Source organism: Branchiostoma lanceolatum, chromosome 7 (genome assembly GCF_035083965.1).
Source record: "Branchiostoma lanceolatum isolate klBraLanc5 chromosome 7, klBraLanc5.hap2, whole genome shotgun sequence".
In the NCBI taxonomy this organism is placed as follows: domain Eukaryota; kingdom Metazoa; phylum Chordata; class Leptocardii; order Amphioxiformes; family Branchiostomatidae; genus Branchiostoma; species Branchiostoma lanceolatum.
Genome location: NC_089728.1, coordinates 13,662,870 through 13,690,650, shown reverse-complemented (window position 1 = coordinate 13,690,650; position 27,781 = coordinate 13,662,870). Strand labels below are relative to the sequence as shown.

The 27,781-nt window shown below is 39.5% G+C and overlaps 1 protein-coding gene across 2 annotated transcripts; it reads right to left on the bottom strand.

The window, feature by feature from the left end:
• Positions 1–1,509: 1,509 nt before the first annotated feature.
• LOC136439430 (protein VAC14 homolog) lies at positions 1,510–26,523 on the bottom strand. 2 transcript variants are annotated; one of them, XM_066434876.1, is made up of 19 exons: positions 26,294–26,523; positions 16,791–16,941; positions 11,147–11,314; positions 10,873–10,935; positions 10,426–10,533; positions 9,870–9,979; positions 9,089–9,195; positions 8,374–8,511; positions 7,571–7,706; positions 7,166–7,189; positions 6,693–6,822; positions 5,986–6,051; positions 5,580–5,688; positions 4,781–4,904; positions 4,131–4,305; positions 3,472–3,590; positions 3,058–3,137; positions 2,433–2,589; positions 1,510–1,763 (listed from the first exon to the last, which is right to left on the bottom strand). In XM_066434876.1, the coding sequence occupies exons 1-19, from the start codon at positions 26,398–26,400 to the stop codon at positions 1,601–1,603; spliced, it is 2,235 nt and encodes a 744-aa protein (XP_066290973.1). In that variant the 5' UTR covers positions 26,401–26,523; the 3' UTR covers positions 1,510–1,600. The 2 variants fall into 2 exon arrangements, with proteins under 2 accessions (XP_066290973.1, XP_066290974.1); XM_066434877.1 differs by lacking the exon at positions 7,166–7,189.
• Positions 26,524–27,781: the final 1,258 nt, after the last annotated feature.

The window sequence follows — 27,781 nt, the reverse complement described above, 5'->3', positions numbered from 1 at the left end:
AAGTACTTATACATGTAATAAGTGTTTTATCTTCTTAATAAATGACTGATAAACAAATAATATAGACTTATGTAATGCTTACTAAAACATTTATTACATGTGCTTCTGTTATCCACAAGTAAGATTATTACAAACAAACTATATAAATTATGCAATACCTATATATACATGTATATACTATATACTCAAACTAGTTATTCAGTCTTTCTGATAAAGTCTGTACCTCCAAATGAAGAAATAGACACCCATACATTGTACTTGATACAAAACTGGCTAGCTTTGAACAAAGGACATGTTGAGGGAAGATACACTATTTTTCAAAGCAACTTGCAGCATATTAAGTGTACATGTAACTGTGTTGGTATTACATGTAGCACGGTGTAAGGTTCAAGAGAATAATTGACATTAAACAATATACGACACTTTGACTAATTATCTAAACACACAGTCTCCCAGCCAGCGTTGTACATATTTGAGCTCACGGTTAGCTTTTCCAAGCTTTTTTGGCAACTACAAAAGCAATCTATATACATGTTTTGCTGTGCCTGAGACATTATTTTGCAAAGCCCATTATCTATAAACACATTGAACTGTAACTGTGATATTTATAATGTGGTCACATTATTTATAATGCGTTTTTTATGGTAATATTTTGTCTTCCATTATTTTTTAAAAGCTTTATGTCAGTCTTAAAGCTTAAAGGTAACAGCATGTAGAAGACCTTTCCAGCAACTAATTCAAAGACAATCATGTACATGTACATGTACAATACATTTACATTGTATATCTAACAGGTTGTTCTTTTTGGCATTTGTGCATATGCAAATTGAAGTTTACCTTTACAATACTTTCAATTCAAGGTGGCCCCTAAGTGTAACAAGTTTCTATCTAGATTTGATCCTACCCTTTTGACATGCCTGGTATCCACCCTATTTTAGCTCAGGTTCACTCCTTCGATCACTGAATACATTGCCAAACATTCTAGCACCCCTTAATAGAGAAATACTTGGCATTTGAATATTTATCTAAAATATAGGCAAGAGCTCTGAGGTCCTTATAACAGCATGGCAACAGGGGTCAAGCCCTGTAACACTGCTACTGAGAAATAATCAATTCCTGAAATAATGCATGACATGATGATGACCAAACGTTTCATTTGGGATAGAGGCCAGGCTAACATACGGAGGAGCAAACATGAGCTACATGTAGAATGGGATGGATACACTAGGATACTGTTTGACTAATGGCATTCATGGATTTGCCCGCCAGATGTATGTATGCTGTTTATGGCATATTCAGTCTATGTAATCTGTCCTTGGTGTGCTGTTCATGGTATTTCCAGTCTATGTGTACTGCCTTATTAATTAGTGTGCTGTTCATGGTATAATTTTATGTGAGCTGCCCTCAAACTCAAAGTGCTGTTCATGGCATTTCCAGTCTGTGTGTGCTGTCTTTAGTGTGCTGTTCATGGCATTTCCAGTCTGTGTGTGCTGTCCTCAGTACTAGTGTGCTGTTCATGGCATTTCCAGTCTGTGTGTGCTGTCTTCAGTGTGCTATTCATGGCATTTCCAGTCTGTGTGTGCTGTCCTCAGTGTGCTGTTCATGGCATCTCCAGTCTGTGTGTGCTGTCCTCGGTGTGTCTGGGTCGAACCCGTTGCTTGGCTGTCCTGTGTTTGGCCTGGACGTGCTGGAAGTGTTGTATCAGCTGGTGGAAGTTAATCCTGGCCACGTGTTCCCTCTGCTCAGGGGGAGGTGCCTGAACACTGAAGGGAGGAGATGGAAAACATTCTGGGTACTGTAACAGTTGAAATTTTAGAGGTACTTTTAACTTCCATGTTCACAGTTTTAGTGGTGACTTCTTCACTGCAAAACTTAAAACCATTAGTAACTGTGAAAATTAATGTTCTGTCTACTGCCCGCTGGCCCCACTGTTTCAACCTCTGAACCTAAAATCACCGCAAACAGTGCATTTTATCCCTACCACTAAATTACATCCCTGCAAACTTGAAGTCATTTACAGTTACTGTGTATTATGTAGATAAGGCCACATCAATCTAATTGGTTGTTCTCAGACTTAACAAGTAATGCTGACTGAAAAATCAACAAGTCTGAAGGAAAAGTCTTTAACTTAGCAAACACAGTGTCATAACAATCCTCTGTTTTTGTCATGACTTCCTGCTAACTTTTTACATTAAAATATGCAAGGACCAAGAAATAAAGAAAAAAATAATGACTGTGACTGGGGAGTAGTTGCTCCAGACAAGAAAGTAACTAGTTTATAAAATTGGATGGGACTGTTTCAATGTAGCTAATGACTGGAGATGGTTGGTTGGTCATCCAGGTTTGACTGTATTAATGGTAATCCCCATATTTTACTCAACGTAATACATTTCGAGTCAAAACACGATGCAGCAGAACAGCCCGGTACTTACCTTTGGTGCTGTGGAATGAGATGTGATGCCGGTAGACAGTCCAGCCGGTGTCTGAGAGTGTCGAACGCTCGACTCTGTGGTAACAGCATGAGGAGTCCATACAAGGCTTTGATCAGGTACGCATTCTGTTGGGCATCCAGTAACTGTAGTCTGAGGTCTGAAAACAAAGTGCAGCACCCATCTTAAATGTGATCATCATTGGTGTGAGCCTGTGAAGTTCTAAGTCAAAAACATTTTTTCCCTACTTTTATTCATAATATATTAGGAAGTTTAAATCTACATTTCATAATGCTGTGCTTAATTTCTTTTCCATCAATATTGCAAACCATTGTGTGTAACTGTCTCACTAGACTATATGTGCCGTGACTATCAAATAGTCAAAAAGACATATACCCCTCCCCCAGAAAAAGACAAAGAAATCAGGGGAGAGTTTCTTCTTATTACAGCATACACATCTGCACTGTGACTACTTGAAATGGCTGTAAGCTGAACAATACAAACTTCAGACTAGCTGCCACACACTATATACTGAGTACAGTCTTTGGCTCATTTTGCTTAATATGTACATTTGTACATAAGTACTGCTGTAATACATAAGTTTGTACTTGGTGAAGTCTTGACTTACATGTAAAGATGGGAGATTCTATCAGCTGCACCAACTTGTCTATCTCTGTCAGGAACTCAACTGTCACCTCCAGGTCACCACTGGTATCATGTCAAGGAATCATTATTTTCAATTTTTTTAACGTGTAATGAATAGTCCTTACACTCTTGATATGATCTACAGGAATGCCTATAATTGAAGTTTTATTTTGTGCCCAATGCTTGCATCTTTAGCTAAACTGATTGCAGCTACAAAACCTTGCTTTTACCATTAAAGCTGTGACATGCATACCATGCCTGCAGAAAATATATCTTGGGATAAAGCATCTACTTATGTGTTACAGTCTTACAGATCTTAATGCAACATGTGCACTTCTTAGTTGGAAATACTACATATAAGTGTGCATGTTAGGCTGTATCATCGTGAGAAGGATACAAGAGCTGCAGCAGGTCGCAGGAGTGTCTGTAGTTCTGAGTCAGCAGACAGAGGGACACGGTGGCGACGGGATTGTGGCACCAGGACTGGTACAGGCAACAGAACAGGTCACAACTCTCCTGGGGACAACAGAAGACAAAAAGTAGTACCATCAAATCTTTTGTTAAGGTCTCTGACTAACATGTTGGTCATGTTTCACGGCACAATTTGGAAACAATAAAAACATATCCATACGTACGTTGCAGCTTGTTGCTGTCTTAATGCAAGTAATAGAGTTATCATTCAGTGTAAATTTCATCAACTTTGATCACCAAAAATGCACTTTCATCACAAAACACATTTTGATCACAAAACACACTTTGATCATAAAATGCATTTTGACTTGAGTTTGAGTTTTAAAATCATATCCAATCTGAGAATCAATTTGCTCTTAAGAAAGGTCCCCACCAAACAAATATTTCTATTATTATTATACAGGCTTGTAATGTACAACAAAAAGAAATCAACTATAAGAATGCACAATAGTCTAAATAGTGTCATCCTGCTCTTCATGATGAGAGCTGCATTGTTTAGTGCAGACTGGTCCCCCAGCTTGTTTCGGCACCACTTCTACTTTATACATATTTGACAATAGATATTACATGTATATCTGCTGCTACCTTTGTTTTAAGGTCCTTGAGTTGTGTTCTCAGCTCAAACAGCTCTGTGGAGGTGAGTAGGATGGAGTTGAGGGTCTGCACCATGATGGCAGCGAATCGCAGGTCTTCTTCCTCCAGCAGGATCTCTGCCAGGGCTCGGAATATAGCCTCCGCATTCAGCAATAGACACAGCTGTCTGTAAGGTACAGTAGGGACATTAGGGAACGGAATAGCCTCAGCATTCAGCAACAGGCACAGCTGTACATGTCTGTAAGGTACAGGGGGAACATTTAAGTATGGAATATAGCCTCAAACTTCAGCAACAGGCACAGCTATCTGTAAGGTACAGGAAAACATGATCAGGGTGCAGAATATAGCCTCTGCATACCAAGCAATAAAGCTAGCAGACACAGATGAAGAGCCTGTGTCCTAATGGGAAAAACACTTTACAGTGAAGACTTTCTTCACTCTACCCAGGTGTAAATGGTACCTTACTTCAGCTGAGGTAAAAGGCGGTGGAAGGAGAGGGATGGGCTATGCCTTTTGGTACCATGGCCATGCAGTAGACACAGTAGACTAACACCCACTGACCCTACAGCCTCAACTACCTTAAAGTTTTTCTTACCTACATGATATAAGTACTATACTATATTCATGTTTCCCTACTGTACCTGACAATGAAGGACCCCCTGTTCTCCAGCAGCTCCTTGTCCGTGCTGAACAGCTTGATGAGGCTGACCATGAACTTGGTGAAGTAGGTGTTCATCATGACACCTGACGGGGCCTGCTCTCCACCTATACAGGAATGTAGGACACAACTTCAGTCACAAGAATCATCATGTTCTTGTTCGCTTGTTTCATTTCTATAGATCTTGTTTAGTTTTGTTTGTTGAAGTAAATTATGCTGTTTTGCTTTTTAATATATTAAATAAAAAGTCAACATGATTCAGTACTGTCTAAGGTTATGTGTACAAAGGCAGATGTGCTGCTATGTTGAGTTTCAATAAAAGTTTGAAGTGAATAGGCTTACACAACTCAAAACACCACCTGTATATGCGGTTATTGCGGATAAAATTTGGACTTTGCAGGTATATATGATTTTTGCAGGTATACATGTATATGATTTCTGCGCTAGTCCTTGTACTGGGTATTTGTATTTTCACAAACTAGCCTCATATACAGTTCGCATTCTGAATCCTAATATACTCTAAATGCATTTAAGGAGACCTCTTCACCGCAAACTTAAAACCACAGTGAAAATGCTTGATTTGTATTCCACCCATCTACCCAAATGTTTCAACCACAAACAGTTAAAACCACCGCAAGCACTCCATTTTCTCCTTACCACAAAATCTAATCACTGTGAACTTAAATGCATTTACAGTACAACAGACTTATGGTTTGAGAAGCACCAGTTAATTTTCCTTGAAATATTTGAATAAAAGGAAAAAAAGAAAGAAGACAACCGACCCGTTGCCAGATTTTGGCTGGAGCTGCTCTTCTCCCCGGCAGGTCGTGCCCTCTGCCCAGCTGGTGATGATGCAATCTCTGCTAGAACTTCAAGGTCAAGTAGGATAACCTTCAAGAAAAAAAATGTCTGCATCAGGCAACTAAACAAACCAAGTTTTGTCTAAAAGTATAAAAAGAATCATCTGAGTTTATAAGATAAATGATTGTTTTTACACAATTAGGAGCATTTCTACAAGACAATTTGAAGCCATCAATTGAATGAGAAACATAATTGGGTTTATCCGTCATCTTTAAGACACCTACATTCTTGAAGATTGCAGTACAGTCCTATAAACAAATCCACTTTCTTTGATATAATCCTCGTACTGAAGATGTTGCTGTAAGATGACATGTATTAAAATCTTACTTCATCAGCCTTGTCTGATAGAGTCTTCAGCAGAACTGGGAACAGCTCATCGACATGCCGGAAGATCTGAGGAAAACATAAGATGATCTTAAAATGACACAAATGTCTAAGACAAACTGATTTAGATGCGATGGAATTTTTAAAAAAAGACAACTAAAAAGCATTTAAAGGATTAATGTCCTAATATTCTTAGGATTACACTTATTATTTATAGTAATTTTTTTCAAATTGTTTGACACCAATACCATTACTCAAAGTTTCTGTATACAAAATCAATTACAAATTTATCTCCACCCTAAACTTCTACTCCAACCATGACTAGTGGAGATACAAGATTAGTCACATTTTGGACCATGATTCTTCCCACTGCAGCGCCACCTAGCACTGGGAAGTAGTCATTACAGCCCTGAGGAAGGCAGCAGAAGGACTAGGAAAATGCTGCCAGGTACATGTAGATACTGTAAATGCATTTAAGATTGCAGTGATTTGATTTAGCTGTAGTGTTTGCAGTGGTTTAAGTTCCCCATTGAAACAAGGTGGTAGGCGGACAGAAGACAGAACAAGCATTTCTGTCTTCTGGTTTCAAGTTCACAGTTAAGAGATTGCTTCAAAAACTGCAAGCATAAAACAACAGCAAACTTAAATGCAATCACAGTATCTCTTGGTTGTGCTTGTATGCAAAGAACTTTGTTAACCATGGGACAAACCTTGTTTGGTATTTTGATATGGAGATTGTAGATCCAGCGCAGTACTGCTATTCTGGTCAACATGGATTCATGGAGCAAGTGACGAGTCAGCACATCCACCACGGGGGCCAGTTCAAGTTCAACCTTGTCCCTAGAGACAGAAGGAAGGAAAGTTCTGTAAGGATTGCCAAGAAAACCAGCTGAAAATTTTATGCGCAGATCTTTTGTATCAGAACATATCTTAACTCTGTACTATACCGGTACAATCTCTGCTGCTTATTATCAACACAGATGAAATTTCTTACTAAAACTAGTTATTGTTGACTTTAACACTGATAGAAACATTCAGATAAGCAGTAAAAAAAGTTACATGTCTGTTTGGTAAACTGAAGGTTTAGGAATTATTAAGAAATAGCATTTTCAAGCAAAAGTAGAATCATGTAAGGAATGCAACAAAGCAAAAGAAAAAATTGTGAAGAATAATGAATGCATACTTATAAGAGAAAGAAGATAGGAACCTAAAGTGAAAGAAAAAGAAATTGGCATTAAAGACGGGAAAATCATCATCACGGTGAAATCTAATGTAGAAAAAGAAGGATGGTGGCAGATGTAGGAAGGGAACATCATGGTTTCAGACTTCCCAATTTCTCTAATCCATGGCTTCTGTGATGCTTCCAAATTTTTGCACACAGATTTTTGTTCACTTTGAAAAACAAACAGTCCCTTTGGTGTACATGTATTACTAAGCAAATGCTATCACAACAGCAGATGACCTAAGAAGATGACACCAATTTTACAGATACAGGGGTGTTCTTCTAGCCCGTTATACTGAGGATGGCCCATGCTGGGGCTACCCTTTACACAGATTCTTCATGGATTTTTTCCCAATCCAAACTGACCCCTTTTCTTTTTCCTTCTCCTTGTCCTGGTCCTTGTCGTCCCCCTCAACGGGGCTGGTGGTTACGGACAGGTCGTCCTCCGTGGTGATGAGCCGCAGCAGGCTGTTGTTCACAGCAATGGCCGTGTCCTTGATATGTGTGCAAGGTCAAGGTCAAGCACTGACAATCTCACCTTTCAACCTTCCCTTTGTTGCCATAGAAGCTGACCTCAAGAACATGTCATTAATATCAGCTAACGGGTTACTCAACATCAGTCCTTATGTTATGCTTACTTAATAATGCAATAACAAGATCATAAATGGTACAAAATGTACCTATTAATCTGTAAAAAAACTCTCAATGTTTCTCATGGTTGAAGTAGTTGTCATTGTTTTACATGTATTGATCTAAAAGTATACAGCATAGAAAATAAATTTTCAATGGATGGGAGCTCTAGAGAAAGTAAATGTACAATCATTTAAGTTAGCGTTGCGTTTGAGGTCTTAACACACAATCACAGTAGACCAATCCTGGCCGTCCATCATAATTAACAGTTCAGCCAATGATAGCCTGGCAATTAGCAGTTTGACCAATAAGAGAGTAGCTGCATATCTGTAAAATATTTGCATTTTTCTGTTTTCATTTTGCCTTTCTATGTTTTCATGGAGGTGGGCAGGGCTATGGGATTGGCCTATATATTTATATAGCCATGCATTGTTCTATGCATGATAGAAAGGAACATGTCATTAACCTCGTTATGATGATAGAATCACAAGCCTATTGAGACCATAGTGCACAACCTTCCCATTTAAAAAAAAGGATATTCTTTCTCCTGTGGTCCTCATACGCCACACAGGGTAAGACAGCGGTGAGGATCCCTGCGGCGAAGGGCAGCATGGCCCGTCCTGCCAGCAGGATGAACTCCTTCAGCCACATGATGGCAGTCAGCTGAAGCAGCTCGTCTGGGGATGTACAGAAAACAGTTCTTATGATTTGTAGGGTGACACCAAAATCTATCTGCATTTAGGACCAACAGTATCTCTTCAACAGCCATTGTGGTCTGCAGTTCACATCTTTCATAACAGATGGCCTTTGACACTTGTTAGGTCTTTTAACATTTAGGACACTGGAGTAGCCATTCAGCACCCCATTCAGCATCTCTTAGAATTGGTTACAGAGGTAGGCAGCAGGGAGAAGGTTAAAAAGGTGGCCTGCAGGATATTTACATGCTCAACAAACATCTCTTGTCTATCCTGTGGCTGAGAATCAGGAATGAAAATCTAGCTGTAGTATGCGGTGAAGCACCAGTCTAGTGGCATACACTCCTATTATATATTATATACTTGTCTTGTTTGATTGTCTAAGCTGCTCTTGCAAAGGTGATTGAACTACATATTATATACATCTACAAGTAGTGAAAAATATACATTCATCTAGTGAACACAACACAAACATTCTACATTTTCAGGAAAGTACATCACAGAGAAATATGTTTACATTTGTGCATCTACTGTAGATGCATCAACAATTCAAACACACCTTGAGCCTGGCAGTGCACTATGAGGATGTTGACCATGTTGCTGAAGTTGGCACTGCTGGGACTTTTCTTAATGCCCTTCAGGAACTCTCCCAGGGCAGATTCACACCTGGGTGTAGAAGATAACATTGAGAGCAATATGATAAAGAAATTTGACAGAAAGGCTGACAAGGAAAATGATTACACCTTTTATGTTTAAACTAAGCAGCTGGTTTTACATATCTTTATCATTTGTTGATAAGTTAGGCCATGTTGATTTGATTATTATATGGATGGCATCCTCCGGGGACCCCAAAACTGATGCGAGCATGCGAATGAAATAAAGAGTTTGGAAAAGAAAAGTTGCCTTCATTATGAAATCTACGTGCCTGGGCAGTATGGATGAACAAGACTGAACACACAGAGTATGGTATACTGAATAATAGATTCTTCATTTTTGTTCTTTCATATCAGTTTTATTTTGCAGCTGCATTGTACAATTTACTGTATGGCCGAAAACGTTTTTTTTTTGTGGAAACAGATGAAAATTGATGCACACGCGGATGTCATCCATATAATCAAATCAACATGGCCTTACAGAGTATCTACATCCCTTCAATAAGGACTAAAATGCACTATTGAAAACCATACATTTATAACTGGCACACATACAAATTATAATTAAACCCATAAAGCCTTCTGAAATTTGTATTTAATAGTTATAAGTTATCATTAGAGATATATATGTATGTTCAAAGGTGGCCACATCTTACTAATTGACCTTTGATAAAAGCTTGTACTTACATCCTTCTAACCTCCCTACTGGGATCTGCCAGGATGTGGAAGAGTCCATCCAGGAACTCGGGGAGGTAGACCAGCATGTTGATATCTGGCACTGAATCCAACACTGTCACCTGGAGAGGGAAGTATCCAACATGTTAGGATGGATGCTGCCGATCTATTCATGTACAGGGACTTACTTTTGTGGTAGGAGGGGAAAAGAGGCTTTTGCTATGTTCTAAGTTCATGGTTGAAACAATGGTACTGTAGAAAAAATGGAAGGCAAAATGCGTATTTGCGGTGTCATGATTTCATAGTGGGGAGGTCAAGAAGAAAATAAAACCATCACAAACATTTCAATGTTACATTACAAATGTTTGCAATACAACCATTACTTACACTACAAAAAGCCCCCAAAATATTATGCATGTCAAAACCAACTAAATGTTAAATCACAAAAGCCGTTGCAGATTGAATGAATTTGGAAACAGATACAGGGATTTCATTAATATTGGTACTGAACGCTATGGTATTACATTCTACAATCATGGTATTACATTTTTGTATAATGTATACCCACCCATGACACCAGAAACTGCCTGGCAAACTGGTTCTTAGTGTAGATTCTCTCCCTCAGTAGGGGCATGAAACTGGCCAGGTCAAACGATGTGCTTTCAGAGACAATGTCCTGGAAATATCAACACACCTTGTGAACTATTTGACGTCAGCAAGTGAACTACTTGATGTCAGCAACAGATATAGTCAATACACACAGAAAGAAAATAACAACACTCTTTTCATACATGATTTTCATCTTGAATTATTGAGCATTACAACATATTACATGTACATGTGTCCATGGCATTGATTTTAGAGCCATGAAAAAATATTCTATACTAATGTTCAATACATATGTGTATACATGTACTCCAACTGTGTTGAAGTATGTCTACCTCTTACTAACATTGTATAAATAAGGTTGAAATCATGTACATTAAGAATTATTATTAATAAGTACATGTAATACCTTAAGAAGACGATCTAGAAGTTCAGAGCCATTCTTAACATTTGGATCCGGGTCTGCAGCAAGCTTTAGGGTATAAAGATATTGTACTCACGATTAATAACACATTAACAGTACTAGTACAGAATGTGCTTTTACCATTATAAACCATAATTGATTATGATGCATTATATCTTTTGTCACATTTGTGTCAAAACAGTATAACGCAACTTCCACATGATCATAAGCAACAGACAATGACAATGCTTATGTATATAGTAGACTGCTTTATGTATACCTTGCTCAATCCATCAAAGATATCATTGAACCTGCCCAGCACGGCCCCTCTGGCCACCTTGACGATGTTGTACAGAGCTTCGCAGGCGTAGTAGCGAACACGACTGTCGGGGTCCGAGAAACACGCCAGGACTGGATCAATCAGCTGGTCAAGGTACATGCTGGACTCCTGTGGTTATCAAATATGAATATAAATATTGTAGTCATATCAAACTGTTGCTTAACCTTTACCACACTGAAGTATCCATTTGGCACCCAACAATTCCCTATTGGTAACAGAGTTAGGCAGCAGGGAGAAGGTTAAAGGCACAGTGTTTATCTAATGATTGATAAACAATAAATAACATACAAATAGATTGATATTGATCACCCTGGACAAGGATAAGACAAGATAGAATGGCGAATCTATTTCAATGAAAACTGCATTAAATAGGCATCTCAATTGATGCTTATTCAGCATTAAGGACATGTTGAAATAAAAATAAGAAATTTGTTTGAGAATACAATATGCAGTTATTTGATAGAAATGTTTCATTTTCCTTTCTCTGAAATCTTGAGGAACATGATTCCGAACATCTATACTTGGAGAATGCTACAAAGAAGAAGGACTTGACTGTTCCATGATATTGGTGAAAAGAAATCATGTTTTGGTTATCACATAAAATCAAGGATAAGATCAGGACTGGAGAAACATGCTTGTGTGTCCAACATGATCTGATCTGACTTGAAATCAATTTCTGTAAGGAGTACAGAAAGGACTGTGCCTTCAGCACCAAGGACAGGTCAGCTTCAAAAATAAAGACACTTAACCTTCTCCCTGCTGCCTAACTCTGTAACCAATAGGAAATGTGTCCAACATGATCTGATCTGACTTGAAATCAATTTCTGTAAGGAGTACAGAAAGGACTGTGCCTTCAGCACCAAGGACAGGTCAGCTTCAAAAATAAACTCTGTAACCATTAGGAAATTGGGTGCAAAACGACTACTTCGGTGTTTAAAAGGTTAATAAGAAATTAACATGTTGAAATTCTTTCCTTATTTGTCTTAAGATACTAAAAGTAATGCCACTTGACTGCAAAGTGATTTTCTTGAAAAGTAATCCTGTTTTCACCTGCACATCTATGGATAAAATCATGATCCAAGAAACATGGGTGCTAGTGTTCTATCAGTGGATGCTAATTCAGCACCAAGGACAGGTAGAAGAAAACTAAAACGATCTTTCCTTTCCAGCAGAGAATAAGAAAAAAAATGTCACATTCTTTTCCTCTGGACAATTGGAAGAACGCCAAAAGATGTCAGAAGTGAAAAGTCCTGACTGTGCAGTAATTTAGATGGAGGGTGCATGATTGTGTTCTTGCCCTGAACAAGCCCAGATACGATCAGACCAAAGAAAACAGTCCAAGAAACATGGGTGCTAGTGTTCTATCAGTGGATGCTAATTCAGCACCAAGGACAGGTAGAAGAAAACTAAAACGATCTTTCCTTTCCAGCAGAGAATAAGAAAAAAAATGTCACATTCTTTTCCTGTGGACAATTGGAAGAACGCCAAAAGATGTCAGAAGTGAAAAGTCCTGACTGTGCAGTAATTTAGATGGAGGGTGCATGATTGTGTTCTTGCCCTGAACAAGCCCAGATACGATCAGACCAAAGAAAACAGGCTTGCAGGATCCTGATCCAACCGGTCTAAAACACATCAATAATCATTTCAAGTGGCAGGAAATATCCCTAAGGTTTCCCCAGGGTATTCAATGGTGCTTTGCTAATGACCTGTGATTATAGAAGACATGTTCCAGGTTGAAGGAAGAGTGCAGGTTGCAAAATACATGTAGGTCAAGCTGTTGATGTACATTCGTACAGTGTAATGTAAGACATTCACTGTAAACCCTAATGGTAGAGGCCAGGCATATACATGTGCTGTTACTAGGCACAGCACGCATGAAAAAATGGTTACAAACTGATAGCATTTACTTCATGATGTAAAATCGTCTTGCACATTATGAATGGAAATATCTGTGTGGGTCATTTGCATTAAGTAAGATGTGATTTATTTCTAATAAAGTACCAAGATTATGCCCTAAACACTGTACACTAACACTGTAAAAGATGTTCCTTGCACACGCATAGCATACTGATTAAAGCCACAATTATATAAATTTCTAACCAATCGCTGGTCATAATTGTCATTTTTGCTGTTTACATTTTTGTACAGAGTACATGTATATCCATCAATTGCCATAACCTTGACATTCGCATGTGTATGAGCTATATAAGAATGTTTTTATTTTTTCTGACCTCAAGAAGACTTTTTGTCTAGCATCACATACTTAAGCAAAGCTTATATCTTACCAAAGGAGTAAAGGAATTGATAAACACAACATGTAAAGGTATTTACTAATGTTATGACAACATTAAGTCTAGTGATCTACATATTGATACCTCAGGCTGATCAGTGAAAGTGCACTTAGCAGCAACTTTATGATCTCTCAAAGGAACGACCTCGTAAAATTGCTGCTTATGAAGGCAAAACACTTATACTGAGGGTGCGAGGGAGATGGTCCATGTCCATGCACCTTTTAAAGTGATCCATTTGAATTCATAACTATCATATGGTAACTTTGATGCACAACAATTGTACAAGGTACAGTGTATGGCATCTACTGGTAAATAACTATAGTTCCATCAGCCTAATCTATGACTACTATTCAAGTGTGTATAGTATGGGATGAGAATGGGCTTTTACAATCATCGGAAGAATTTCTAAAGTCGACATTCTTTAAGATATTTTTCTATGTATACCATGCAGGAGTTGTCACATTAGATGGCATGAGAGCCTTGACTCAATCATAATGTTTCTGACTAAGAGAGAAGAGATGATTTTCCAGTCCTAAGTCATGTAACCTGTACCCTTGAAGTGGCCTTCAGGTCCTTTTACATGGTGATAATTGAGTAAGGGAAAAGATATCATGGCATGACTCATACAATGTAGAGGTAATTCAAGGCAACATAAGGTTGTTGACTCCAAAACGAGTATCTGGATAATGTCAACTGTGTCTTCTGAGCCTTAAAAGACGCGAAATTCAAACCTGCCATCCCTGTTCCTTCCTACGATAATTATGATAGGCTTATACATACGCGAAATTCAAACCTGCCATCCCTGTTCCTTCCTACGATAATTATGATAGGCTTATACATACAGCACATTATCATAATTCTGGTAAATATTTTTCAGCCTGATTTGAAAGACAACTCCAAAACTTATCAAACTTTCAAAGAAAAGTTAATGCAGTACTGCTGCGATGAATCATGAAATGCGAGTCAAGACCTAGACATACAGGCGCCAAAGTTTATGTCCTATAAGTGTTCCATTTCAGCAGATGGTATGAAAGTAACAGGCCTCCACTAAATCAGGGATTGTGAGTAGCATGCATCTCAATCAATCAATGAATAGATCAATCTTAATCAAGTGATTTTACTTCCAAGTGGTTCCTTTCATTATCTCTTGTTTCTCTTCACCTTACACTACATGGAAATTAGATTAAGTATTCAAGAAGTAATCCACTTTAGGCAGCCGGAGTTGGTAAACATGATCACGTGACCGTCCCCTGAATTTTTAATCAGGCCATTTCCTCATATCTTGATCAATACTTGTAAAGCGTAGGTCATGTAAACAACCGTGACACAGTTTCAATGTAAAAAACATGACCCACTTTTGCAAACAGATGTTGCATCGCAGGCCCAATGATTTTATGTATCATATTATACATGACACATATTTGTTAATTGATAGCATCAATGCTGTCTTGGTAGATTAATTTCAGGTGATGCGGTGATTTGAATTCATTGCTAGAAATATGATATGTGCAATTTGCTATCATTCACCAAAGACTGATTTTAACTCCACAAATATTTTCCATTCCATGAAGACAAAATTAAGTCATTAGATATCATACAAATTCTACAAATGACAATCAACACAGAGAGCGCTGCAGAAGAAAAATTCTGCATATCCAATCCGGGGAAGGGTATCCTAGTTGGAGCTGCATTCGTCTTTCAGAAAGGACGTAAAATGGGGATACTGTGATCTAAGAGGTGCCTCGAGCACATTAAACACTACTGTATAGCAGCCTCATTACTCAGATGGGTACTCACTGGCTGTACTTTAGATGCATGATAATGATACAGTCTGTCTTGTTAACGGTTATTTTTCTCTTATCGAAATGATGTTTTTAAGTATGTTGACATTGTGTTTTTTCTCTAATTTATCATTTATGTTTTTGAGTAGAAGGCTTTATGTAACCAATTGAACTTCTTGTCTGATACTAACAAAATATAAACTACGCACAAAAAGTTTGGAAACTTTACTTTGATTGATCATATTTCCATTGTTTTTTTATCAATTTCAATGTATTATATATCGTTGGAAAGCCTGTGTAATTTCCTTTCCTATGATACCCTACTCATTATAATTGCAATCTAATGGAGCGAGCACCAGGCCTGCTTACGCGAGTGGGTTGTAGAAAAAATGTGCCCAAATTTCCATAATAGTGTCAAACACCTAGCGCAGCGTCAAACCCATTAGTGGTGGTGTCGTCCAAATCGTGAATGGAACAGTGTGTGGTGGAATGTTATGTTCACAGCTACAGATAAGAGAAGGTTTATTTCGACTGTTGGATGGGTAAATTAAAGTGTTGGGGCGGCGAGGAGAACCCTATGCTGACTGTTACACAGATAGACTGACTGTTTGTTGGGGTCAGTGTTATAGTGTGAGGCTGTACAGCGCTAACTGCCAGCGGAAAAAAACAGGCTAATCATCCTAAGCAACTTCGATGTGTCGATATAGAGACACCTTTCTCCATCCAGTCACATTTCCAAGATCCTTATCTCTGCAATATGATTATGAGACTGGGTGCCATTCTGCAAGATGATAGTGCACGTCCATACAGAATGAGTCTGTGAGAGTCATTTCAGACCACCTCCAGTACCTATGCAGGAATACAGAGGATAGAATGGCCCTCCTGTAGCCCAGATCTTAACACAAATTGAACACAGTCTCAGACTCTGTGATCACTGATCAGCTTGGGCGAGCTGTGCATGCAGTTGTGATCAACAGAACAACACTGGTCGACCTGCGACGACTCCTTGTGGAAGAATAGCCAGGGGCCGCGTACCAAAACTGGTGACAAGCATGAGGAGGATGTGCCGGGCTGTGTAGTCAGTATTAAGCCACCCTCATCATAACTGAGGCTCCTTTACGCATTTTTTCTTTGGATGAAGACTACCCTTGGCTTTCATATTAATGTGTTTTGTTGATTCAAGTTTCACATCACCCTCGTACAAAAGCCATGTGCTACCAGCAGAAGACAAAATACCGAATTGAGCGTTTTACATTTAGTAGGGTAATTTGGGCACTTTTTTTATGAGACTCGCTCGGATAAGCAGGTCTGGTGCTCGTTGTATTAATTTACAACAATAATAAGTTAAGTATCATGGGAAAGAAAATCATAAAAGCTTTTCAATGATATATAAATCATTGAAATTGATCAAGAAACAACGGAGATATGATCGACCAAAGTTAAGTTTCCGAACTTTTTGTGCGTAGTTTATGTGAATAAAATAAATGATATGCAGTCTAGTTTAGATTGTACCTTTCCCAGAGCGATTGCACAAGCAGCCAGGCCGATGAGCCCCCCTTTCCTGCTGTGGGGATTGTTGGACACTGCAAACTCATCTGTGAGAACTCGGATCAGCTGCTGGATCTGAGCACTGTTGTTCGCTGTGGAGAACTCCTTCACCATTCTGTATGGAAAGAAAGTAAAGTACTTCATTATCATCACAACATTGTATCAGGCTTTTAGCTAAGATTTACAGACAAGGGGGTCCAAAAATGGGGGGGGTGCACAGGGAAGGCTTTTAGCAGTGGGTCCTCTGGGGCGTCCAGCTGCAAAAGTGGGCATCTAAGTTCTTTGTTATTTTAGTGTAGGGCATCCAAAAGACCCACAGACACACAGCTAGCTAATAGTAGTACCCCGCACAGTGTGATTCTTAACAATGGTATCAGAATAAATAAATATTCACATTTCAGAAAAAAATGAGAAAAGCTTTTGTTGTATAACTTGTTCAAAACTTTGAAGAAACACGATAGTTGTAGAATTTCGGATTCAAGTTCTGAAGAGAGGCAGTAAGTTTTGTAACGAGATTTTGCTGATATTCTACTTCTACTCTGAATTTTGATGATGTGTTGTGTTCTGTTTTCTGTGCACCTAATATTTTTAGAGTAGTTTCATCAGTGCACCAGAGTATTCCCAAAATGAACTTCGAGCCCTGTTTGCATATACTGCATTTTTAGGATACTAGTAAGGGCATCCTGCCAATCTTAGTTATAATTAAAGTAAATACTGGTAGCTGATGCAGTCCTTTAGATGAGATGTTTTCTATGTTTTTATAGTTCTGATGACTTGCAGTTAATCAAGTAAAAGCTGGGGAATGATAGATTCTTATGCCTCCTTACACCTTTTCAAGAAGTGCAGTGAGTGTCCTGAAAAAATGGTGCTCCTTCAAGCTCAAAGACACCCATTTAGTCTCTACATATATATGTCACATTTGTCACATCGTGGTTTCGCATGCAAATATGAAGCTTGGGTTATTGAACTCAGAACGACTTTGGAGCCCATTCAGAAGTGGCACTTGACCACTGACTTCGCAAACTTCACTATGCACGTACACTAGATGCTCCCTGCACACATAGCATATTGATTTAAGCCACAAACCCTGATCACTAATAAGTATTTCGGCCAAGTCTTTTTGCCAGTTATACTTTTGACATTTCAGTTTGATATTTTGCCAGCTAAGCAATCCAAATCTACATCAAATCCAAGATGCATATATCATATTGTTTTAATAAATAACGTTACCCAACATCAAATAATTTGTCGTTAATGATCACGATATACGAAATGGGTGCCTTGCTGGTGTAACGTTAACAAGTTATCATGTTCGACTACCACAATAACGGAATTATTCAACGCAGCCGCCAAGCCACGCAGTGAATCGAACGCGTTTCGAACAGTTTTTATTTTCTTATGTATCCCTCCGCGGTCCATAGTATGCGCCGACTCAAATTTCCCGCGCCGCCTTCGCGCCGCCGATGAAATTTCATCCGACTTTGACAGCTGATTTCATGACGACATCCGGCCTCTTGGACACCATGGCGGTAAGTGACGGACGTGTTTACTGTGTGCTCTCCATTAAATCCATTTTTGTGCGGTTTTACAAGGATTTTAACTAGTTTCATGATCAAATTTGGTACATAGTGAAATTAGCAAAATGGCAGCACAGTAAAGAGTTAAAATTTCGGCGATTTTCAGATTGGGGGCATCTGCATTTCGCCCTCGATTCTGTTATCAATTGATAGTGCGTCAGGACTGTTTAACCTTCGTCTATATCCCATGTGAAAATCCTGTTGGTTTGAAATCTGGGTAGGTTTAAAATTCCATGTCTACTTAGGGCCCTTTTTTGAGCGATTTTCGCCTACACGATGGCGTTCGTAGTGCGAGTTCTATGACGTTTTTACAGCTTAAACGTGTGACATGTGATTTGTCGCGAGTATTTCTTGTAAATTTGACAGCTATCGAGGATCTAACCTTTATGATTCGATGTAAAATGTCGACATAACGTGACAAATATTTTGATTCTGAGTTTTTCTGTGTGCTGGGAGGGATTTTGATTGAAAACAGCCGAGAATTTAGCTGTGAAAGATAACGTTATAATATCGTTCAATGTGTTAACATGGCCTGCTCGGGACCATTATTTCCCGCCAATACAGTCACATGTCTGACGTTGTCAGGCAAAGAAAAACAAACTTGCATAACAACGTAGGTTCATGGTTGGTAGTATGATCAGGTTTGCAACATGAACGCAGGTGGCTTACTATGTAGCAAATTTTTTCCAAAAAATATTTTCGCCCATACTGTAAATTGCAAAAAAGCAGCAATAGAATGATGAAATACATACTATACTGTATACATTGCAAAAAAAAATATTTGAGACAACATTAATATTGGTAACTTTATGTGTCCTGAATCTAGAAAAAATGATGCATTGATGTATCTCATTTCTTGTTTCAGATCATCCTGGCGTTCAGTGACTCGATTGGTAAATATCTGTCTAATCATGCCACCTTCTCTCCTGACATTTTATTTTCCCTTAATGCGCACCCTGGAGCTTCAGTATATGATTTGACTTCTGATATTTCACGTCATCCTTTTGTTGAGCCGGATGTGGTGTTCGTGCATGTGGGGACCAATAATCTCCCCATGTACCGTCCACTCAGCCGGACTCTTGATGATTTCAGTTCTCTTATTTCTGTTACCAAGTCCCGCTTCCCGTCAGCCTCTGTTGTCATCTCTAGCGTCCTGCCTAGGTTTGACTATGAGGTCTATGACAGGAGGCGCCTTGAGTTGAACGCTCATTTGCTTAGCCTGTGTTCAAGCCAGGGTGTGTTTTTCCTTGACAATGGTAGCCGGGCTGACCGGGCCATGTTTTCAGTTGATGGTTTGCATTTGAGTAGAGCTGGTAATTTGAGTTTTGCTCGGTATCTCTCAGCCCGTTTGAACTTCTACTTGCAGCTGCACCGTCGCAGCTGTGAGCGTGAGGACCGCTATGTGTTCAGGGATGAGGAGTGGCCAGGGTTAGAGGCAGATGGAGGAAGGAGAAGGGCTCATCCAGGAGTGAAACTGAAGTCAGGGAAGTACCGTGGACAGGGAGAGTGGTCTAGGGTAGTGCGAGGAGCACCTAGGGGGACCCCTGGGAAGGTAGAGGGGGGTAGTGTAGGGAAGGGTCCTTCCCCAGCAAGGAGTATGCCTGTCCCTAAGCCTAGGAGGGTCCCAGGGAAGGTAGAGGGGGTAAGTGCAGGGAAGGGTCCCTCCAGGGCCAGGGAGGTTCCTGTCCCTACTAGTAAGCCTAGACCGACCCCAGGGAAGGTAGAGGGGGGTAGTTCAAGGAAGGGTCCTTCCGTAGCATGGTGGGTGCCTGTCCCTAAGCCTAAGAGGGTCCCTGGGAAGGTAAAGGGGGTTAGTGCAGGGAAGGGTCCCTCCAGGGCCAGGGAGGTTCCTGTCCCTACTAGTAAGCCTAGACCGACCCCAGGGAAGGTAGAGGGGGGTAGTTCAAGGAAGGGTCCTTCCATAGCATGGTGGGTGCCTGTCCCTAAGCCTAAGAGGGTCCCAGGGAAGGTAAAGGGGGTTAGTGCAGGGAAGGGTCCCTCCAGGGCCAGGGAGGTTCCTGTCCCTACTAGTAAGCCTAGACCGACCCCAGGGAAGGTAGAGGGGGGTAGTTCAAGGAAGGGTCCTTCCATAGCATGGTGGGTGCCTGTCCCTAAGCCTAAGAAGGTCCCAGGGAAGGTAAAGGGGGTTAGTGCAGGGAAGGGTCCCTCCAGGGCCAGGGAGGTTCCTGTCCACAAGCCTAGACAGACCCCAGGGAAGGTAGAGGGGGTTAGTGCAGGGAAGGGTCCTTCCATAGCAAGGGGGATGCCAGTTACTAAGTCTAGGAGGGTCCCAGGGAAGGTAGAGGGGGTTAGTGCAGGGAAGGGTCCTTTCAGGACCAGGGGGGTTCTAATGAGTAAAAGGGAGTGGAAGAGGACGAGTGGTAGAAGGATGTGTCAGTAATGTACCAGGTAAGAGTAGTGAGGAGAGGGTAGGAGATGAGTGTAATGTTGTACCAGGTAAGAGTAGTGAGGAGAGGGTAGGAGATGAGTGTAATGTTGTACCAGGTAAGAGTAGTGAGGAGAGGGTAGGAGATGAGTGTAATGTTGTACCAGGTAAGAGTAGTGAGGAGAGGGTAGGAGATGAGTGTAATGTACCAGGTAAGAGTAGTGAGGAGTAGGGTAGGAGATGAGTGTGATGTACCAGGTAAGAGTAGTGAGGAGGAGAGAGGAGATAAGTGTGATGTTGAAGAGAGTTTAGTCTATGCATTCTTTATTAATTTCCAAGGCAAGTTATTTACTGTACAGGCAAGTAGCAAATGTATTCAGGTGTGTAAATTGCAAAAGATGGTAAGTGAGGTATGTGGACTCAGTATTTCATGTAAAAACCTTTGGTGACCCAGATTTCAGTAGAGAAAACTTTGTAAGAAGACAAGAATTATTGAAAATTGACTTAGAAGGTATAGAGGATGATTTTGCTGCATTCTGTTCTAGTGCATGTGCTCGTGATGAAGTATTTTTGTTTTGGCATAGATTTGTTCATGATGATTTTATGGCATACATTTCTCTTTACATAGCGATTAGATCAGGGAATTGGGATTTGCGTTTGTATGCATACAAAAAGATGGCACCCATTTTCCATGCATTTGACCATGTAATATACTCTAGAATTATACCTTTGCATCTTTTTGATTTATTGTCTTGTCCAGATCATATTCTTAGATATTTTCAAGAAGGGGGATTCGTTACCAGTATTAATGCTGTTAACTATTCAAGTGTAGCATTAGATGAGGGTCATGAAATGTTAATTAACCGCGACACTAAACAAGTTATAACAGGGCCCAATAAGTTTGTCATTGAAGATCTTGTTCTGTTTTTACCATATCGAGCTAGATTGATTAAGCAAGTAAAACAACAGATTCTTGTTAAGTCTAACCTTAGAACTCAAAATGACCTAAGTCCCACCATTATTGAACAGGAGAGGCAGAATATTGTTTATTATGCTAACAAAGTTGTAGAGGCCCACATTTCTTCTGTTCCTGTGCAAGATAGACGCCTGGCCCAACCCTTCACAGGAGCTTCTATTTCTGATATTCAAAGGGAGGACTTGCTTAAGTTTAGGGAAATAGGTACAGCCTCATTAGACACATTTATTAGTTTCAGGATCCTTAACAGCCCAGGTAATAAAGCACCTCAAAGACGTAAGTCTTTAAGGACTTTTTCTCACTTAAAAATGACTAAGTCTAGGATTTCAAAAAGTGAAAAGGATAAGAGGATAGTCTTAGAATGTTATCGTAGAGCAGTTTCTTGGTCTCAAAATCAAAATAAGCCCTTATCTGAGATAGCCCACCTGTTAGATTTGCCCCAGCTAGGTCAGTTTCTGGAGCTGCCTCGTGCTTTATGTGATGCTGATGGTGTTCCCCACAAGGGAGCTAAATCAGCCGCTACTTCTTTTTTCCAGTCTAGATACCCTAGTGCTTTTACCAAAATGTACCCTGCTAACTTTTCCCCCCAGTGTTCTGTTTTAGAAGGCATGTTTTTGATCAACACAGCCCCCTTCGGTCAGCATAGAACCTTTCTTGAGTATTCACATTTTCTGTTTCTAAAATGGGTTTTGCCTTTACTCCAGTCAGGTTGTAATGAAGTCCACATTGTATTTGATGATCCACATAGAAACGGCCTTAGTGCAAAAGATGTTGAAAGAAGTAGAAGAGACTCTGTTGTAGAAAGTGACAATTTAGTACTATTTGATTCAGTTTCCGATCACACATTCACCCCAAAAGACTGGAGAAAGTTCATTTCCTTGCGTCCAAACAAACGTCTATTATGTTCTTATTTGTGTAGTTCTTTACTTACAGTATGTAGACCTTTTTTGAGGCAGCTGCAGAAAGTTTTCACAGCTGGGGCATTTATAGATGATAAAAGAGACATGTGTTTTGTTTCCTCTGTAGATGGCATCTCTCCATATCCAGACTGTAGGTCCAATCACGAGGAAAGTGACACTCGTGTTTGGCTGCATGCTGCTTCAAGCAGATACGAAAATATATTGATTTATTCACCTGATACGGACACGTATCATGTGGGCCTTCCTATTGTGAGGGAGATGGGTAAAAGAATTGTGATTTTGCAAAAAGCTGAACCTGGAAATTGGCAATGTCTGGATGTGAATGAGTTGGTATCTTGCTTGTACAAGGACCCTGATCTTGCCTCCCTTTCTAGAAATATACTACCCCACATATTACAGTCATTGTTTATTACCACAGGGTGTGATTATGTTTCCTTCTTTGTTGGTCTTGGTAAGGTATCATTTATGAAAACTTTCTTTCAGTTTTCAGAATTCATTTCTGGTGGAAATTCTGTACCAACTAGTGGTTCTCTTTCTTGTGCAGAAAAAGATTCAGGGTTCTTGGCTTTTGTTCGTTTAGTTGGTAGTGTTTACTTTCAAAAACACCGTTCAGCTTTTCTTAAGTATTCATCTCCAGCTGAAATGTTCAGAGAAATGAGGGAGGGGACTAATTCAAGTAGTCATGAAAATTGGTTACAAAATATTAGAGGTGCCATATTTGAAAGAATTGAGTTTGAAGATAATAGTTTACCTTCATTTCAGTCCCTCTGGTTCCATTGGTTACGTTCCTGTTGGGTTTACCTTACCTGGGCTCAGGCTTTAGAGCAGGATTTTTCTTCTGTATTATTAGATAGGTATGGTTGGGAAATAGAAAAAGGCAATCTAATGATTATTTGGGATTCCAAAGAAAATATTGAAAAGGTTCAGAAGACAGTTGATTTCTTAATCAGGGGGTGTAAATGTAAAAGTGGGTGCTCCAGTAAAAGGTGTAAGTGTCTCAAGAAGGGACAGGTATGTGGCCCTGGATGTAGGTGTTTAGATTGTTCAAATTCTATTTGTATTGAGGAAGTTCAGGTAGGTCAGGATCATGCAGTCACGGAATCTGATTCAGATACTAGTAGCAGTAGTGATAATGATCAGGACTATCATAATATTATAGATGACTTTTATTGTGGTAGTTTATCTTTATTAGAGGATATTTCAGATTCAGAATTTTCTGATATAGACTAAGGGTAATAATTAGTGGTCTGTACGATAGGTTTGTAGGTCCAATAGGTATAGGTGAGGGGAAGCTGGACTTTTCTGTACTATTTTCACCCCCTTTCTCTCCCTCTCTCCTTTTTTCCAAGAACCTTCTTCCTGCTAGGTTTAGCCATACCATCGCCCCCCCTAGGTAGCTAGAGGCGCCTGGCCCCTGTAAAGGTCGGACATACTGACGTCAACAAGGGGTACATCACACAGATCCCCGAGTTGACGGGAAAGGCGTAACCCCGCACTTTGGTACGGGTGTAGGTTGGAGGTTCTGACTCATCTTCCTTATTCCAGCAGTCCCTCACCTGTGGGTTATGAATAATTCTTGATATGATAATATATGATATAATATAAATCTGTATATAATTTTTTTAATGATATAATGTAATATGATAATTTGATATATGAATCTTAATATGATAGTAAAATAATGATGCTGAATGGATGGTGAACGAGTGTGAGTGTTTTATACATATGTGATATGGATAATCAAAGAACAGTAAGTATGACAAACAGAAATTAACACGCTTTCTGTTTTTGCATTAGGTGGAGTTCGACCCCAGATCAGCTGAGGACATGCTTCTTGCAGCTCATTGTCCATACCTTTCAATTTTTTGATTGGCAATATATCATGATTGAGATAATGAGTGATGTAATTTAGATATGATAACATGCCTTGAATCATTGTGAATGCAGAATTTTATATGATACTCAAATTTTCATAAAATAATGTGAAATATTATCTGTTTTATACAGGTTGATGTTCTGCTGTGGATGCTCATCAGACAGCTGTTTTAGTTAATCAAATCTTTCGGCATGATTGGAATTTTATTACTACTTGACATTGGAATTATATCATTCTGGCCAAAAAAGGTCAGATGTTTGGCAAAACAGATACCTGAGATGAGATTACAAGTCTTGTTTCCAATTCGGCATTGATATTTTGAAATCACATATTTGTTCAATAAAGTTTGGCATGAATTCAACATATATGGCTCTTTGTATATTTATTTTGGACAGTGGCAATGGTATTTATTATATACATTAGATTAAGGTATAGGACAGAGAAGAAAGAGTTTAGAATAACTCTTTTTTTATTTCTTATATTCATACACAGTTAACTGTTGTCTGCCGAGTATGACTTTAAGTATATGATGATTGAATATAAACATTAAACTGTAGGGTAAATCCTGGTATTGCTAGAGTTTCTTGATTAAATGGATCAGATTATTTCATAGTAAAAACCTTAATATGTCTCTAGTTAGTATCATACTTTAACGCAATGAGATAGGTAAGATTTGCAACCAGACACATAATGTATACCTTCACGTGGTCAAGTCTTGCAAACTACTGCTCTCATATTTTTGATCAAACATATTCATATGTATGGTGACCTCCAGATCTGTTAAATGCTGGTTGCTACATAATGTAATTGAACACCACAGGATCTCTGCTGTTTACCAGTAACCATGGTTGCAGCCGTCTGGGCTAGGTCGTTGACCCTATCCTTGAAGAGTCGTAGCAAAAACAAAAATATAACGTTATCGTTAGACAATGCTAATAAAGTGTGCATTAGTCTGTAGATGATCGCTATATTCAAGAGATTGCAGTGGATTTCTATTTTGTCACGGTTTCTTTATGTTGCTAGATATAAAGCCCGACAAAAACGCCGAAAGGGACGTCAAAAACAAGCCGAAACACAACCTCTGCTTGGAACATCCTTGCTATGAAATGCAAAATGATCTGTGATGGCCGCGCGCGGCTTACGAGTGGTGCGTTCTATTCTGGAAACAAAATGACCGCTCCGTGTGACATGGCCTCGCGCGGATTGGGGGCATCTGCATTTCGCCCTCGAAATCGATAAGAAGTTATATACTGACAGAAAGTACAATTTTTGCTCTTTCACACACACTAGATTTCCTGTTGGTTTGAAATCTACAACAAGTTAAAAACAAGGGGGGAAATTACACGAAAATCACCTGATTTCGGGTCGTATTTTTGACTGGAAAGCGATTAACTAACAGTTAAAAAATCTATAGGAGTACAAAAGGAGGCTAGAAAATTATAAATCACTTGAAAACAGGAAGATACACGGTCATATACTCCAGCGACAAGCTCTGTTGTAAGGGGTGTTGACGCCCGGAGTCATGGAACGGACTACTTTCTCTCGCGGAAGGAAAATAAAACTGCCTCGAACTCTCGACGTGGCTTGGCGGCTGAACGATGATATTCGGTAAAACAGACAATCGTGTTGTGTAAAATCGTTCCTAAAGATCGTCTTGAACACTCTAAACATCTGTCAGCTGAGTTTGAGCAAAATAGGTCTCGCCCCCCTCCCCACACTTCAGTACACTCACTTCTCTATCTCCAACGCAGCGACCTTCCTTTTCTCGTACAGTTTGTCGTTGAGCGCCCTCACGGTGGACAGGCTCAGCGGAGCGAACTCCTTCTCAGACGAAGACATGGTGCCGCCGGGCTACGTCTTAGTGTTAAACTTTAAGAAAAACCTCGGAGAGTAAAAACTAAAGGGGAAAGCCTGTGAACCCGGAAGCCGGGCACACCTCGGGGTCACGAGGAGGTCACGGGACCGGTGGAATCCAGATCCTGCGAATCGGCGAATGGGCGAATGTCGCACTAGCTTTGATGGACACAGATAGCAATGCTCTTTTCAATCCGATATCAGTTTATAATATGAAAAATTCTTAGCAGCAGTATCGTATAACTAGAGTCCCATTACTTCATCAAATGATGTTTTACCTTTTCGAGCGACGTATTCATGTTTCTCGTTTCATCATGTCCTCAATTGCATAGATTACATCAGTTGATCATCCCCTCGAGGCTCTTCCCAAAGAAAAAAGTTATAAAAAGAATGAAAGTCTTATGTCAGCAAAGAAGTTAGCATTTATTCATAGATATGCAAGTAAGACCCTGATTTACATGATTTATGCCTAATGCTCTCACCTTTATTTACGTACATGTCGCAAGTGAAATTCCCGCCATTTACCACTGACATGTCTAACATCATCTTGTACATGTAGTGAAGGTTTAAATAAAGCATTATTGATATCTATCGACATTACTCTTTCTCAGAGGATTTATAGATTTTGTCCTCATGCAAATTAGCTCCTGATTTGCTTAATTACTAATGACTATCATGTTAGTCACTAATAAGCTATCTACATGCCTAAATCCACAACGATCCTTCTGTCCCTTCTCGAGTCATTCAATTGCAAAGTCTGAAAATCGTTCCCTGTAGTGCAAAAAAAATCCACTAGGGGACCCAAACCTACACCACTTACTTTCTGCCAGAAGAGCTATATTATCCCCATAACATGTCCATAAAATCGTACTGTCCTTACGTATCACAAATACTTACCCAATGTCTTCCATCGTTTTCACTATCACAAAACTCGTCCAAGAAAAATGAAAGTTTAGCTCGGCAACATTGTTTGATCATTGCCTAAGCATGATATTATGTCTTATATGATATAAAGATAATGATATAACATTAAAAGTCCGTTCATTTCTTGATGTGTTTTCCCACGCAGTCTTCCCCGGCCTTTAATATACATTAGGCCTGAAACATTGTTACCTTGTCCCCCCAACGACCCGGAGGTCAAGGGACTAGGTAGATAGGTAGGTAGGTAGGCATGAAACAAGTTTTAACTGTAATTTCCAACACAAAAATTCGACTAACCCAAATTTTCGACTGTACAACACCAGTCTTTAGGCCTGTTTATGCATATTAAAGGCCACGGGACGACTCTGTGTGGGAGAATGATATGTTCTCAATAATGAATAATGTTACCCCACACCTAATGCCTAATTCTTCAACAGAAAAATAT

Bases quoted from the DNA above. Each gene is read 5' to 3' on its own strand.
- LOC136439430 (XM_066434876.1), bottom strand. From the start codon at position 26,400: ATGTCTTCGTCTGAGAAGGAGTTCGCTCCGCTGAGCCTGTCCACCGTG. The intron at 10,936-11,146 runs GTATACATAAAG...TATACCCTAAAG, and splicing joins TCTTTGATGGATTGAGCAAG to CTTGCTGCAGACCCGGATCC. The intron at 9,196-9,869 runs GTAAGTACAAGC...TTCTACACCCAG, and splicing joins AGTAGGGAGGTTAGAAGGAT to GTGTGAATCTGCCCTGGGAG.